The sequence below is a fragment of the Aulostomus chinensis genome, chromosome 9, assembly GCF_037954235.1.
Source record: "Aulostomus chinensis isolate RoL2024-O1b breed Wild chromosome 9, RoL_Achi_v1.0, whole genome shotgun sequence".
Taxonomy (NCBI): domain Eukaryota; kingdom Metazoa; phylum Chordata; class Actinopteri; order Syngnathiformes; family Aulostomidae; genus Aulostomus; species Aulostomus chinensis.
The window spans coordinates 26,513,843-26,529,860 of record NC_141328.1 but is presented as its reverse complement, the minus strand read 5'-3'; the positions used below and the strand labels follow the sequence as shown (position 1 = coordinate 26,529,860).

General features: G+C 45.4%; 1 protein-coding gene and 1 long non-coding RNA gene across 9 annotated transcripts in view; one reads left to right on the top strand and one right to left on the bottom strand.

The window, feature by feature from the left end:
* Positions 1-8,211, top strand: part of cpne5a (copine Va) — a 77,565-nt gene extending 69,354 nt beyond the window's left edge. For all 8 annotated transcript variants that reach the window (XM_086214660.1, XM_086214664.1, XM_086214659.1 and 5 more), the window contains 5 exons: positions 408-535; positions 3,917-4,019; positions 6,514-6,571; positions 6,757-6,830; positions 7,442-8,211. In XM_086214660.1, coding sequence (XP_086070786.1) covers positions 408-535; positions 3,917-4,019; positions 6,514-6,571; positions 6,757-6,830; positions 7,442-7,630 — 552 coding nt within the window. In that variant the 3' untranslated portion in view covers positions 7,631-8,211. The remainder of the gene's footprint in view (positions 1-407; positions 536-3,916; positions 4,020-6,513; positions 6,572-6,756; positions 6,831-7,441) is intronic.
* Positions 974-3,680, bottom strand: LOC147256552 (uncharacterized). Its single transcript, XR_015117932.1, has 4 exons — positions 3,445-3,680; positions 2,046-2,146; positions 1,768-1,944; positions 974-1,512 (listed from the first exon to the last, which is right to left on the bottom strand). It is a non-coding gene; the product is annotated as an uncharacterized LOC147256552 (long non-coding RNA).
* Positions 8,212-16,018: the final 7,807 nt, after the last annotated feature.

Genomic DNA, 16,018 nt, shown 5'->3' with positions numbered 1-16,018 from the left:
ATCTTGGATCGCCTCATCTGTCTTCCTCAACCCACCTTGAGTGTCCTGACCCCCCCACTTTGGAAACTCATTATTCTGTATTTAATGCATTCTCATTTGAGTGTGTTATGGAGAACAAGCCAGGTCTCTCACCTTGTTGCAGAGTCGTACTACAGCTTGAGTCAGTGCGAAGTAACACCAGTGCTGGCTGCAGTTCCAGGAGCAGACCTGATTAGCTGACCAACAAACTGTAGTCTGAAAACCTGACACGCAGAAGTAAAACCTGCTCTACGGCCTTTCATTTGATTCTTGTTATTCTGAAACATGTTAAGGTGCAAATAAAACACTTATGTATAGAAATGAATCATATCCAGCTGTATTGTATCTGATTCAGGCGACTAATTTTGTACCCTTTATGTTTTCCCCAGAACGGCAACATCGAGAACCCTTACTGTAACGGTATGGAGGGGATCCTGGAAGCTTACCACCAAAGCCTTAAGACGGTTCAGCTGTATGGACCCACTAACTTCGCCCCGGTTGTTAATCATGTGGCAAGGTAATCAGACAAATACCTGCTGTCCCAGAGAACGACAGAGATCACGGACGTCCTTCCTTTGAAAGTCAATTTGTAAATGATCTTGAGCAGGCAGACACGCTGTCAGAGGCACTGAGTGAAGGTTTCTCTGTGAACTGAGCAGAACTAATGCAGGGAAGCTAGACAATCAGCTGCCAGGCTCAGATGAATAGAAATGGTAATCAGGCTTACGTAAGACCAAGCCTTTTAGAGTTCGTGTGCTACATTGCTTTTAGACGTCTGGTGCAGTGAAAGTGGTAAGATAAGGTCTGTGTGTGAGTGTGTGTGTGTGTGTGTGTGTGTGGGGGGGGGGGGGGGGGGGGGCTTTGTAAATGGATGAATTTGAGGTGGTCTTTGAGACACAGGTTGATGAGCCTCACTGTTGAATAAATGAGCTTGACAGTGAATGGGGATGGCAGGCTTTAATTCTCCATTACTAACTGACATGGCAAATGAAATAATGGCTCCAAGTGAATTTATAGGCTTGTCTACAAATGGGGCTGCATCAGATTAAATACCCAACTAAAATAAAGATTCAATCAAGATTGGAACAGAAGTGAAATAATAATCAGGATGAAATAGACTAGAGCATTAACTTGCACTTAAAATTCAGTTTTCATCAGTACGCTACTCGTGCAGTGGCTGTTGCTGGAGGGGCGGGGCCATTGGTAGCGTGACCATAAGGCATCCAAGCCATCCAGACTGTCATTCTGATCTTGATTATCTCTCTTTACCTCAGAATTTTGACTCTATTACAACCTAAACTAAAAATCAAAACAAAACAAAACTTCTTGGCATCCAAAAATGTACATGTTGAACAGTACATTCAAACAACTTGATCAAGCACCAGCGTTGCACATTACTGCTTTGGCGTTGACCTTATCAACCATCGCTGACTCAATCGTGGGAAAGACTGACACGTACGTACTGATGGAGATTCCTTGACATGGACTTCTCATCTTGAAATGTAGAGAGAAAAGAACAAACAAAATTTAGATGATGTTTTTTTTTAACCAAATATTAGAAAGGAATCACATGATAAGTAGCATCCCAAGACGATAAAGGTTGAAAGACAATATAATCTTATTTCCAGACACTTCAGGAAATATTTGCCTGCGGCAGTGGGAGATTGTTTTATTTATTAGAAGCACAACAACAACAACCACCAAAAAAAAAAAAAAGCTCCTTGATAGGAAGAAGTACTCATCACTCACCGTCTTGAAGGTTTATCAGATCTTGATGAACCGCCCTGCACACACACAGGGTGGGAGGGTGTGAGATGAAGGTGCTGCTGGGTGGGGTGATATAGGGGCACACTCCTCGAGTAGAATGCACATGATAGTGTAAAGTAACTGGAAGGCTGGCGGCTGCCAACTCACGGCATGTGAAAGCTTTTTACACACATGAGAAGTGCAAAAATAACCATGAACCTTAGCAATTTGCACAGTATTGCAGTAAAAATGAAACCCGACAAGAAGATTATTTTTGTTACCTCATAAATGAACCCAAGTCCAGAGTAGAATAAACTTCATGTGCCCTGGGGGTGATGTACTTTTGTAGCCTGACCCAGAAGTTAGCGGTGCCGTGGTTTCCCTTGAAAAGCGAAAGGCATTTTACGTTGGATTTTAAGCTTTGAGGCAAACACAAGTTTATGAGACTCGCCGTCTTTGCTCAGAAAGGTAATGGAATGAACTCACAACATGATGGATGTGATTTTTTTTTATTTTTTTTTTTAGGACAAACGATATCAATAGAAGACAAAAGCCGACGTTATGCTATGAATGCATCTCTGTTGTCCCATCAGGAATTTCATCTCGGTCGCAGCGATAAAGGCATTGCATCAAAGAGCCTTCACTCCTCGTAAATTAGTTTATGTTTTGCACACAGCCTGTGAGTCTGCTGCTCTCTGGAATGGTTATAGATGTGCTTCCTGTTGCTAATTACATGTTTCCTGGCACGCCGTTCAATCTAAGCTCAGCCATGACTCGTCAGCATACTCGGGTGGGTAAGAAGAGACGGCGAACAGCACCTGTCGGATTCGGTGATTTAAGAAAATGTTCATGCATGAATCCCAATCCTGCCGCGACCTTTTGTCATCTGAAGCATCTGACTCTTTTATTATTTCCCACTGAAAAATGCAACAGTGGCTGACAGGATACGTACATGTACGGTCACACCCTTTCACCACAGAGACACGCACGATAAATAAAGAAATACCTAAATGCATATGGAGAAAGGACGAGGTCTTTGCCTTATACCAAGGAATGGAATATAATATAAAAAGATTCACATTGTGGTTGTGAATGGTTGAAGCTGAGAGCAGTGGGGGATACAAAGCAGATGCTATTACCCTCTTCCAGCCTGTTGGGTGCCATATAACCAAATATGTCATATAACAAACAAAGAGAGTTTCAGAGCGGCTCTTCTGTCCATGACAAATGAAAACATTAAAATCGCTCTTTTCATGACCAGAAGTCTAAAACGAAACATGCCTCTTGTTCCTTTAAGAAGTTTCAATTTCACGTTTTCTTTATGTTCTGAAAGCATCAGAAGCAGAAAGCAGATTGATCGGTGAGAGCAGGCGATGCCGGTGAATTATATACAGGGATTTATGATGTGGAATTCTTCACCCGGTATGCGTTTGCTCTGTGTTCTCGTCTGAACGTGAGACGCGTTGGTTCAATACAATATTCTCTTTATTACTCGTAAACGTCTCCAGTGAGACGTTTGGCCACATTGTTACGTGTCAGAGGAGGAAGACAAATGTGGCTTTAATCTCCAGACAGCAGCCATCACTCTCGCCGGTGTCACTTGGTGCGCTCCGTCTCTGATTAAAATGTCAGCCGCTCACCGTCAAATTTACCAACGTGGAAGCAAAAGTGAGGGCTCACCTTTGACCTGTCCTTGGATCTCAGGCTCATCTGCCGTATCCCTCCCCCATTCCCATCAAATGTGGTCCGCTGAAGCTCAGCAATCAATAATGTTCTGAGAGAATACGGCTGCACCCTTTGCATAAACAGTTTAATTTAAGTTTTAAATTATTAATGGAGCAGCCAGTGATTGAAAGTAGGCCACATTTACCGCGGTGTCTCTGATGGGTTTGGTAATCGTGTCTGCAAAGACCTCTGAGACGGGAAGAGCTACAACATTTTTTACTTATTTACATGTCTATATTAAGCTTTTGTGTCACATGTTGGGCGGGGGGGGGGGGGGCTTTGTCTCAGTGGTTACTGACACTGCAGCTGCACTTCCTCTCTGCTGTTTAACCCTGCTCTCTCTTTTTCTACGGCCATGAACATGAAGTCTGCATGTGTCGAGAGTGCAGTTTTACTTTGCCCTGGTCTGATGTGTTTGTCCTTCCAGGTATGCGGCGGCGGTTCAGGACGGGTCTCAGTACTTTGTCCTGCTCATCATCACGGATGGCGTCATATCAGACATGGCTCAAACCAAGGAAGCCATAGTGAACGTAAGTGCTGCTCTGACACCGGCCGCAGGACCTTCACCTCTCTGTCTCTCCACCTCTCAGCTCTGCAGGGCATTGGCGTTGCAGGTGCTCTCAGCTTGCTGAGACTCAGCTCTCAGGATTTCCGTTACTTTGAGGGGTTTATAAGCCAGCAGGGCTAGATTTGTGGATTTATAGGATGTTTTCTGCTCCACTTGTTTCCTCTCCTGTGCCTGGATGTTCTCTTTGTCCAATATTTTATCCTTTTTATTGAGACTCTCGTGGGCCGGAGGTGCTGAGAGCTGCTAGTATTCAATCTCAAGTCAAGAGGCTGTCTTTATTAGAGGCAAGAGTCTCATTCAAGTCTCCATCTGAGGTCTGGTCAAGATTTTAGGAGTTTCATTTGGTTTGCCTTATGCCTATGGGGAATATGTTTTATGTCTCACATAAACAGTGGCAAGACTGGCTACCATCATGGAAGCAGGTGGACGCCCCCTCTCATCAACATGCTGGTGCTTTGACCCCCAGCAGACTGGGTTTAAAGGGAATTTGCGACTGTTAGTCAAACCATTCGAACAGCCACACCTTCCTTTTAAGATCTTGTCTGCTGCTCTGCATTGCTGGAACCCAAACTACCACCTCTCTCTCTCGCTCTCTCGCCCTCTCTCCGCTTGGACCAGCCACTCTGGACTGAATGACCCACGTCAGTTAGCATTTAGCCTTTGACCCGAGGATGAACCATCACAAACTGTATGTTTGATGTGTGTCTTATTTCCACTCCATGGTGCATCTCTAGAAGTATCTGTGAGCAGATGTTGAAGCTGATGGTAATGTGCAGCTGCTGGGCAACGTTTATTCTGGTTTCCTAACCAGCGCAGCTCAGCTCCGTGTGGCTAATACGTTCACACGTCTGACAGCACAGCCTCTGGGGTAAATACAATCTCCAGCTCCTTCCTTTTATGTTTTTCCTTTAAGCTCCAAAATTTCATTTAGGATCATAAATATAAAATGGGCTTTCTTTCTGACCTGCTGAGCCAAAATATAAATTAATTTGTGCTCAGGTATTAGATTATATCTGAGGTTGTCTAGATGGGAGGGTGCTTCAGCCACAAACTTCATAAAAGTGACAAATATTTACAAATGTCGGTGAACTTGAGAGTGTAGAGTTTCTGTCTGAATCAGCAGAGCGAATGTTAAGTCTGTCTGGTTAAATTTGACCTTCCATTACTTAGCTGTTTTATGTGACATTTTCGAGTATGTCATTAAAAAGAAACATCCATCCAGCCTTAGAATCTTCTCCCTCACTGTTCTCCGCAATAGAAATCGCAGTGAAACGCGTGTGTCGGACTGTTTCACTCAGTTTAAGGAACATTTAGCCTCACAGAGCTGGAACAAGCTGATAAAGCTACTTCACGGGAGCTTACCGGAGGAGACGTGACTTTAAGAGGGTTACTACATGTGCTGAACATACTGGATGCCAAATGTGAATTAGAAATGGTTTAGTGGGAATCTCCTAAATTCCCAAAAGGTCGTTGTAGTCCTTGAGAGTTATGGGAACTACGGTGTGATGGACGGGTGGAGGTCCGCTCCATCACGAGCAGACAAAATGACAAATGAAGTCAGCTGAATAATTCAGCTCTGGATACTTTGTGGGAATCTGATCTGGCATTTGTAGGTGTGTGCTGGAGGGGTTTCATCTGCTGGCGCGGGGCAAAACAGAACCGATGTATCTGACACCGGCGCATGAGGTCACGAGGAATGAGCCGTATGGAGGGAAGATGAATGTGGAGAGAGAATAATGATGGAGAGCAGGGAGAGCAGAGGAGGGCCCTCCTAAGTCTATTTACTCCTATCTGTGACAGGCCTCTCCCCTCGGGGAGGTTTTTCCAGGAAAGCTGACCTACTTTTACCCCCGTAAATGTATTTCTACCACAAGCATGTATCATTCATCCAGGGCAGAGCTGTCATAGCCTCCACAGACGCGATGTGGTCTACTTTCATGTATAGCATCACGCAGATGACCCTGATTAAACCTGCAGCCTATTACGTAAGTTCAGGCGTGTGGCGATGCTAACACATCAATGAATAATGATACTGTGTGATGTGTGCAGTTCACATGTTTTAACAATTGACTTCATGTTTTCTGCGCGTTTTTCTTTTTTATGAGCACATAAAACAAGAACTTTGTGGTCTTTGACTGTTGTGGTGTTTTATATTGTAAATGCAGCTCATGAATGTCTATATTAGCAAAAAATATGCAACCTCGGGGGCCCTGGAGTTGAATTATGTATATTCTCTCAGTCCCTGAACAACCTAAACTAACGGCATCATAATGTGGTGTGAAACATAGTCATGAAACTGTAATGACGATGTTATTTTATCGTGACCGTTATTATTCGTATCCGCGCTTTCTCCGGGGAAGCGCGCTGGCAGATACTGACTCCACGGCGAGGAGAAGTGTATCACTCCTTTCTGCTCTTCCAGACAACTGACCGTTTGTTCTTCTCACTCATGACAGGCAGCTAAACTCCCCATGTCCATCATCATTGTCGGAGTTGGTCAAGCCGAGTTTGACGGTGAGAACAAATGTGTAGAAAACAAGTTGCATCCGTGACGGTTTGAACATGAGCTCGTTAGCGGAACAGTACAAACACAGTCTTTTAGAGTCCTAGTCTTCCTGCTCTCTCTGACCTGTCACTCTGCCTCCGGACTCGAACCCGAGCTGGTACTCTGTTTCTGATAGAAGCTCTGTTCTGTGCAGCCATGGTGGAGCTGGACGGTGATGACATCAGGATCTCCTCTCGAGGAAAGCTGGCAGAGAGAGACATCGTGCAGGTGAACTACTTCTACTGCAGTACATTGTCAGTATGAAGGTGTCACTGATGCTGTTTACTGTATCCGCAGGCATGTACTTACCCAGGGTCAAGGATTTCTTTCCAGCGAATTCTCATGATGTTTGCAGTTGTGTTTGACCTCTTGCTTGCAGCCACCGTTTTGCAGACACATCATCACTTTGAAATCTAAAATGCAGTTTTTACTGGCATGTTTTATTCCATTTAAAAAAAAAAAAAAAAAAAACCTTGAAAAAGAATTGAGCGAGTGTTTGTGATGACATCGAGACCGGGCAACTGCACATTCCTGCTGACTCGCCTCCGATCCACACGCAACAAGTTTTATCAGTTTAAATAAATAACGCACCCCTGACAATGTTGTTAGTACATTCAAAACGTGAAGATGGTAAAAGCTTCAGATTTTAAGTCCCACCATCAGGAAACTTGACATGTTGTTGTTTCACACTTTGAAACGTACGTCAGTCTTTAGCCCCTCCCCCGATTCTCCAAGAATGGACGACCGTGTCTGACCTGTGAGCGGTTGGTGCGGAGCAGTAATTTATATTCAGCTGTGGTGAAAGTCTTCTCTCACGTTTCTGTCCTGCGTCTCAACAGTTCGTCCCATTCAGAGACTACATGGACCGTACGGGCAACCACGTGCTGAGCATGGCGCGGCTGGCGAAGGACGTGCTGGCCGAGATCCCCGACCAGCTCATCTCCTACATGAAGAGCAGAGGCATTAAACCCTGCCCACCCCCACCAGCTTACTCATCCGGGGACTTCCCCCAGACCAACTCCGTTTGAGCCCCACACAGTGCTCCGCGATGGGCTGTTATTGATGGGAATCTGCCCTCACCAAACATTCACTGAGAGCGAAAACAGCGATGCTTTCAAGGCCCTTACGTAAATATTAACCCGGCTACACTATAAGATGAGACTCCATCTTTCTTTGGAGCTGCTGCTGATGATCAGGGAGTTTTCCTCTCGGAGTGCTGCAGGATGAGAGCGCTGCGATGATCCTGGTGTAAAAGAAGGTTTTAGTTGTTCGCTGTCAAACCTGTCAAAGTGGTGATGTATTGGCTAGAAGTAAACCCATAGAGAGGGCCTGCTCCCAGGCATAAATATATTAGAATGTGCAAGTGTGTATCATGTTTGTGATACCTTTCAGAGTTGGTGTGTGTACTAGGAAGTCATGTGTATACCAATTTATTTATTTAATTAACACAGAAATGATTTAATCCTTTGGGGGGCGGGGGTTAAAGGGTGAGCATCAAAGTCATATTTCCCCTGTAGTTTTCCATCTTATATTTTGTGACCAGTCTTCTATAAAATCCCCATTTCTACTTTGATAAGGAGTGTAATATAAAAGCATGTGATGAACCTACTGAGCTCTTTATGAATCATTTTCACTGAGACAGTTCTATACGTAGAGGACCTGCTGTGAGCTGCCGCCATACGGCATTCCCAGCACCATCTCTTATACCTATTTCTAATATTTATATGAAGAGAATGCACTATTACTATCCAAATAAAAAGCACAAAGGTTATCATGTTAATAAGCTGAATATGATCATTTTAAAGAACCCACAATGAAAATAATGGAAATGACCCCGTATTATGCTTTAATGTTGTCTTGCATTTGTGTGACAACTGGAAGGTAGTTTATAGAAACAGATCTTATTGCAGTAATATATATATATGTGTGTACATATATGTACATATATATATTCAAATTCTATTTATCACAAGCCGTATGTTTACAGACAAATGAATAATTCAAAGCACACGTGTTCGTACGCAGCGGTGAAGTCACGCCGTCATGTCTCATCTGTCCTGATTTATCTTTGTCGAGGTTTGTAGTCTGGGATTCTGCTCACGCTTCTTTTTTTAGGGACCCAACCAGTCACCCTCTGAAAGACAGATGTCGACAACCGCGCTTCTTTTTTCCGCCTCCCGTCTTACTTGTCGCCCTGGAATGAAAATTGAGCAATCCCAGTTTTTGCAGCGGGTGTGGAGTCAGAGCAGAGCAGCAACTGCACAAAACATTTTCGAGTCCGTCTCCTCCGTCTTTCCTTGGATGTGCTTCGCTCATTCAAATCAACACGGACTGCTGCCAGATGAAATTGTGATTGACTTCAATCACAACTTTTATTTAGCTGCGAAATTCCAATTCATTGTCATTATATTCCAGCTTTCTTCCCGTCGTTTTCTTTCTCTCTCTCTCTCTCTTTTTTTTTTTTTAGCGTTAAAGACTGGAAGACGGTCAGAGCCATCGTGTAGATCCACGGCTTCATTTTTCGCTCTCAGACACTCGATCCAAATGTGCCTATTATATGGAAACATATCCAAATTCAGTTAGCCAGGTCTTATTCTGCCAGCAGCAGCTGTCCTGTTCAACACGTACACGCAGACAATGTTGTTCAAACTGTTGCAAAGATTAGGACCATTCCAGCTGTCTCCACCAGGTGTTGTGTACTTTTTATACCTGCAGCTCTTCACTAACGATCTTTGAATAATGAAAGTTGACGGTGTCGCTGAGCCTTGTACAATATTCAGAGTCAAGACTTGTTTACAATTTAACTGTGGCTTCTCACATTGCCTCAAGGGGGGGGAAAAAAAAGTCCACTTTCATGGGTTTCAATACAAAAATTAGTTTTTGTGTTGTTGTTTTTTTGGTGTGCATTGTCTCAGTTTCATTGAACACTGGAAGACCAACGTTTACAAAGGTCTGTTGTGTGTCGCTGGTGTTCAGTTTGTGTTTAGAGGAAATCTGTTTGTGTTGCTTTTCTTCTCTGTTGGCCGTCAAACATTCTTTGTCTCCCGTTGTCGGGTTGCCCTCGGAGGGCGGGTGGGGTCGGAGGACACCGCAGACACTCGGTCCAGGGACAGAACACCTCACACTTCACATCTGACTTTCTCATGCGTGTCATTGTTATTATTTCAGTGGCGACGACGCTCCTCCCTCTCAATCTGCCGCTAAAGTCGCATGTTCATCAGGACTGAAATCAGGCCATAAAGTTTGATACATAAAACGCAAACACCAATATACCTCGACAGAACGCCACTCTGCAGATCTTATCAATGGATTATAAAACCAACCGTAAACCTAATTATAGTAGATGTCAAATAATCACTTTTAATTTCCTCCGTCTGGAGCGGAACGTGATCTGACCTGCGTGTCGCGGAAACTGATGGGCAAATGGGAGATTTCGTGGAAAGCTCGATTCTGTTGCACCCAACGTGGGATTAACTCTTTGAGGCGATCTGGATCAAATCGTAGGTTGTGGATCTGAGGAACATTCCAGGCCGCCGGCACGGTGAACCGCTGCTTTCAGCGCTGCCGAGTCTGTGTTTGAAAGAAGGCTCCGGCCTCCAGGATCCGTCCTGGCTCTGGATCGGTGATCTGAAAGACCTGTTTTTGGCAGTTTGATCATATTTGGTGTCTTCGAAGCCTCCGTGGCAGAGTAAAACTGTTTTCTAGTTCTGCTTGTTGAAGCTTTTCATGTTGTTGCTCCTCGCTTAACGTAGCGATTAACCACAGGAAGTGAATTCAGGAAAGCCCGTCTTGGTACCTGCTGAGTCAGCGTGGTTTACTGAGTGCGTGATGGTGATGAGGGGAAGCAGGCAGAGCGCCCCGTGCGCATATTTATCATGGCTAACTATTTATTTTAAGTAATGGTTATACTTTTCTCTTTGTCAAGCACACAAGAAGCTACTTTTGCTCTAAGATGAGTGCAGGAATGGCGCTTATGCAAACGTGAAGCATCAGCTTGTTATGGAGCGATATATTTTCTTTGCGTCCTATCAGTCTGAACGATGTCAATGTGCTTTCTCGGAATGGAAACGGCTTTAATTAATCCCTGCGTTTTGATTTTACTTTGAGGCTGAGCTCTAATTATGTACATAAACCCTGTATGAGGAATATTTGGTGCCAGATACGTTCAGTTGAACTTGGCGTCTTTAGACATCCTGCATGTTTGTGCCAAGACGGCAGGACGTTTGTTCGCCTGCCTTCATCCCACCTGATTTGTGCATCTTGATCATCATCATGAGCTTCACCGGTTAGTTTGAATGTTCTTTTGGGAGACTCCAACCAACACTAGCATGTTGCATCTCGGGTTTCTTTCCATTCTGAGACACATACTGTATGGGTTCTTCTCGCCACCGCTCCTCTTCTATCCCAGGTTGTTTACATACCTCTCTTGGTCTCTGACTTGCATGCTGAATTATTTCCAAACCAGGTGTTGGACATGATTGTCGTCATACTGTGGTTTGTGAAATGCTTTGTAATGGATTGCCTTAATGAAAGATTAATAAAATATTGACAACTTTGGCAAGTTTGTTTTGTTATTATGAGGAGGGGGGAAAAAAAGAAAGAAGAAGAAAGGATCCAAACTCTCCAATGTCAGTCGTCACTCAGCTGTCCAAGGCTTCTCTCAGGGATAAACTCCAGCGTTCCTGTAGCGCCACTCATTAGAAAAGCTGCTATGATTAGAGTTTTATTACAGGCTGCTGCTTCTTCCTCTGTTTCTCATTGTTGATTTACTGTATATTTACATATTGATCCCTCCTGAGAGACTGGCATCCTACCAGTAATGAGTGTCATCTTCCTGCAGAATGTGTTCCCTTCAGAAATGGTTTTCTACCCTAATGAGATGCACTGCTGACGAATCAAGCTGTCCACCTGGGGAGACGGAGACAGCAGCTGGAGCCATAAATTACCAGCCCAAGATAGAGCCAACACCTCCCTTGCCCACCCACTTGCTGCCTGAACAATAACCGCCGACTGGCAGCAGTAAGAAAATTAAACGCTAATGGCATAGAATTATACCCTTCTTTATACTTAACATTTCACATGTATAATATGGAGGGGGGGGGGGGGGACAATATACAGGACACTAATGCACAGAATGAATGGCTCGTCAGCGACCATACGGTCCAGGTAGACAGGAGGTTAAGAGTCAGCGCTCCAAAAACCACACGGAGCGACTGATGTCAGAGCAGCGTCCATCATCTCCAATACCGTCCAGCAAACCGCTGACTCATGAACACAAGCATTGATTATATTGACTGCTTCAAATACATAGAAATACTGCATTGCGGTTGCATGCAGCTGCAATCCATCCGACTGTGATTAAAGTTAACGAAAAGATTTGATTCGTTTTTCCTAAAGTGGTGACTATATTAGCCGATGAATTGGGGTCCTACTAGATCCACACGTCCAAACATCGGATCCTCTTGATCAGTCCTGAGATGCTGCATGGCACCGACAGACGTGAGGTCACAGCGACATTGACCTTTGACCCCCTGAAACGTTCTCATTTCCCTTTTGAGTCCAAGTGGATGTTAGTGCCAGATTTGAAGAAATAACCTCTGGGCGTTCATCCATGAGACATCACTTTTAAGGAGACTGGGACGACGCATGAATAAAAATAAAGAAATGTGCTCGAGGCGTGAAAAACAAATTTGCTGCAGCTTGCAACTTAATGTGAAGGAAAAGTGAAGACATTGTTTCTAAAGTCAGACACAAAGAAAGCAACCCGATGCTGCAGTCAACAGGACGCCGGCGTCGGTGTACGGCGGGGTCAGGGTGGAAGCGTGTGGGATCAGCATCAGTTGATCGGGTGACCTCCAAACCGCATCCCTCCACTTTCTCAGCCCAGCCCTGCATGTGCTTCCTAATTAAAGAAGCCTTCAGGTTCCCTCACAGCAGGGGGCGGGGGGGGGGCTTTCTGTCTGATGGAGGGTGAAGCACCGGCAGCACTTTACAGAGCTTCCATCAATTGAAAATAAACTCCCCGGCAACTTCATTAAGTCCGCTTGTAGATTCAAAATAACAGCTTTGCCTTCGATTCTGCCTTTGTGGTTTCATTCAGGTTGGAGTTCTCAGTGGTGTTGAACTCCACTGTAAGTTGGGTTTCTAAGTTCCTGGCAATGCCGTATGAGAAGGACAAAATATTAGAGATCAATGTCAACACAACACACTGGAGGCGGCACGGTGGTGCAGTGGTCAGCACTGTCCCCTCACAGCAAGAAGGTTCCGGGTTTTGAGCCCCGGCTGGAGCACGGGGTCTTTCTGGGTGAGTCTCCATGTTCTCCCTGTTCCTGCTGGGTTCTCTCTGGTACTCCAGCTTCCTCCACAGTCCAAAGACATCAAGAGGGACCAGGTTAATCCAGACTCTAAATTGACCGTAGGCGTGGCTGGGAGAGCCAATGGTTGTCTGTCTCTATGTGTTGGCCCTGCCATGGACTGGTGACCTGTCCAGGGTGAACCCCGCCTCTTGCCTGAAGGCTGCTGGGATAGGCTCCACCCCCGCAACCCTTAACAGGGTAAACGGTAGATGGATGGATGGGTAACAGCTAGAACACACAAGCCCTCACTGTTACCTCATGAAAACGACATGACAGGACGACATTAATCTTAGACACATAAACGCCTCCCCCTCCCCACACACACACACTGCTGTTTGAACTCAGATGGAGGGATAGAGAGAGTGAGGGGTGTCACCACCACGACTCCTTCGACCTGAAAACTGCACCTTCCCTGAGTGGGGTTCAGCTCGCCTGGCGCCACTTCCCCACCTGCTCTGGTATCGACCGTGAATCATCATTAGGCGTCTGATCGCGGCAGATACGAGAAGAATGAGAGAGTTTTCCAACCCCAGTGGAGCAGTGGGAGGTTTTCCATTACCCTCCATATGAGATAATGTGTCAGCTGGGAGAGGCGTCCTCATGGAAAATAATTGTGATGAATCATTTTAATTACTATGTCAGAGTCACTGAGAAGAAAAGCAAACATGGCATTTCCCGTACCGCACGTTTGGCATTCAAACTGGAAGAAAACGCTCCATTTCCATGAGTGCAAAGTTAATATCAAATTTTCTACCTTGAATGTTTAAAATCTGGTGGAACAGGCGACCCCTAGGCGTTAGTGTCATCTGGAGACACAAAATGGAGAGGAGCCCAGTAACTACAGGATGAGAGCGCCGGCTCCTCCGGGGGGAGTCTCTGAGCTGAATGCCATTACATTCTGGCAGAACCTTATTTACTGTGTTTGCTGCATGCTGGAACAGCCCGTCCCCATAAAACGCACTCACATTATGGACGAAACCCTGGGATTGAAAATGTCAGAGATATTTTACTGATTTCATTTGATTCCACTTGCAAGCACAAAACAAGAGAAGATAAATAACCCAGCCTGAACCCAATAAATTGAAAAGACACACACGCACGCACGCACGCACGCACGCACGCACGCACGCCCCTAATTTTCTGAACAGACCACTGCCTGAACGATCATTGAATCGTATTCACATATTATAAATCACTTATTCACATGCCAGAGGTCAGAATTTCACTAATAATCATTCGACCGCAAACCAGAAAAAAAGCGAGACACCTGCCGCACTCGTGAAAAAACACAAATCCAATTAATTTAACGTATTATTGTATTTTTAACAGTAGCATTAAGGCTTTTGGTCACAAACACACATTTGATTATCTTATTGTTGTCATTCATGTACGCATATTGTCTCGGTTGTACAGCGCTGCACTGAACAAAATACAAATGCAACTCTTGAGATCTGTCAATGATTGATACACAAAGTTTTACAGAGTAGAGAAATAAAGCAGGAACAGCAACACATGCAGATGCAGACTGGGAAAAATACCAGTATACCAGTATATGAACTGGTGTACGGCCCAACCCTGCTAAAAGCTTGTTTAGTAGCTTACTCTTCATGTTTTCTTCTTCTATGTTATCACCGTTTCCAGTCTTCAACTGTAAACAAAATTTCCTTTTTTTTTTCAATGGTTTGTGTTTTGGCTGCACGGTGGTGCAGTGGTCAGCACTGTGGCCTCACAGCAAGAAGGTTCCAGGTTCGAGTCCCGGCTCGGGCGCGGGATCTTTCTGTGTGAGTCTCCATGTTCTCCCTGTGCCTGCGTGGGTTCTCTCTGGTACTCCGGCTTCCTCCACAGTCCAAAGACATCAAGAGGGGACTAGGCTGATTGGATTCTCTAAGTTGACCGTAGGTATGAATGTGAGTGTGAATGGTTGTTCGTCTCTGTATGTTGTCCCTGCGATGGACTGGCGTCCTGTCCAGGGTGAACCCCGCCTCTCGCCCATAGATGCAGGGATAGGCTCCAGCCCCTCCACGACCCTTACTAGTAAGGAATAAGCGGAAGATGACGATGGAGACGATGGATGGTTTGTGTTTTGAGTCAGAGACCGTTACCGGCTCGCCACTAGCGTGTGTCCAAAGTTCCATACAGTACCTTTAAGTCATGTGACGGTTAAGTCACAGTAAGGGTGTTGCTATCTCACGTGCATCAAAAGGCAGTTGCGTGGGGCCAGCAGCCGTCGAGCATGTCGGCGGCGACAACCTGACCCTGCTTGATGTGTGCCGTTTAGCAGCAAAGAGAAAGTGAAAGAAAGCTTGAGCAACCCTGTCACACTGAAAGAGGCTTTGGAGATTTGAAATAAGGGAAGGTTGGCTGTTGTCAGGCGTCGCGCCCGGATGACACTTCCCACACTGACAACAGATGCTGGTATTTTACTGCACCTAAGATTACCTCTGCAGCCAGGACGCTAATCTCTGCAGCTGCAGTCCAGCCAGAGGAGGCGGCTGGTTAGAGAGAATATATGAGCAGAAGGAGATGATGAAGGCGACTTTAAATATGAGAGAGGGGAGCGATGGTGCATCGAAAGAGAAGCAAAGCTGGCAGGGAGACAGAGGGAGGGAGAGAGAGAGAGAGGGTGGTGGGTTTTTCTAGGCTGGAAGGCTGCAACGAGGAGTAAAGGAGATTACAGAGCAGAGAGGAGGGAGAGGAGACAGCGGGAGAGAGCAGAGGGAGTACAGTAGGAGAGAGGAGGGGAAGCTGGAGCCCCGTAGGGAAGCACTGTCCTGTGAGTCACCCACCAGCAGCTGGATGGGGGCCCTTGGCGCTGGGGTGTGTGTGTATTAACAGAGAGGGTGATGGATGACATCTCCCCGGATGAAGAGAATATGAGACAAGGGTGAAGTCAAGGCTGTCTGATTGAGACTGTGTGGATGTGAAGGAGTGAAATGAGTTAAACCCATCAGCCAAAGTGTGTTTCCAGTGTGTGTGTGTGTGTGTGTGTGTGAGTGAGGCTGCAGCCAAAACCCACACAACGACAGTGACACTGCCAAAGATACATAGCAGCTTTTACTT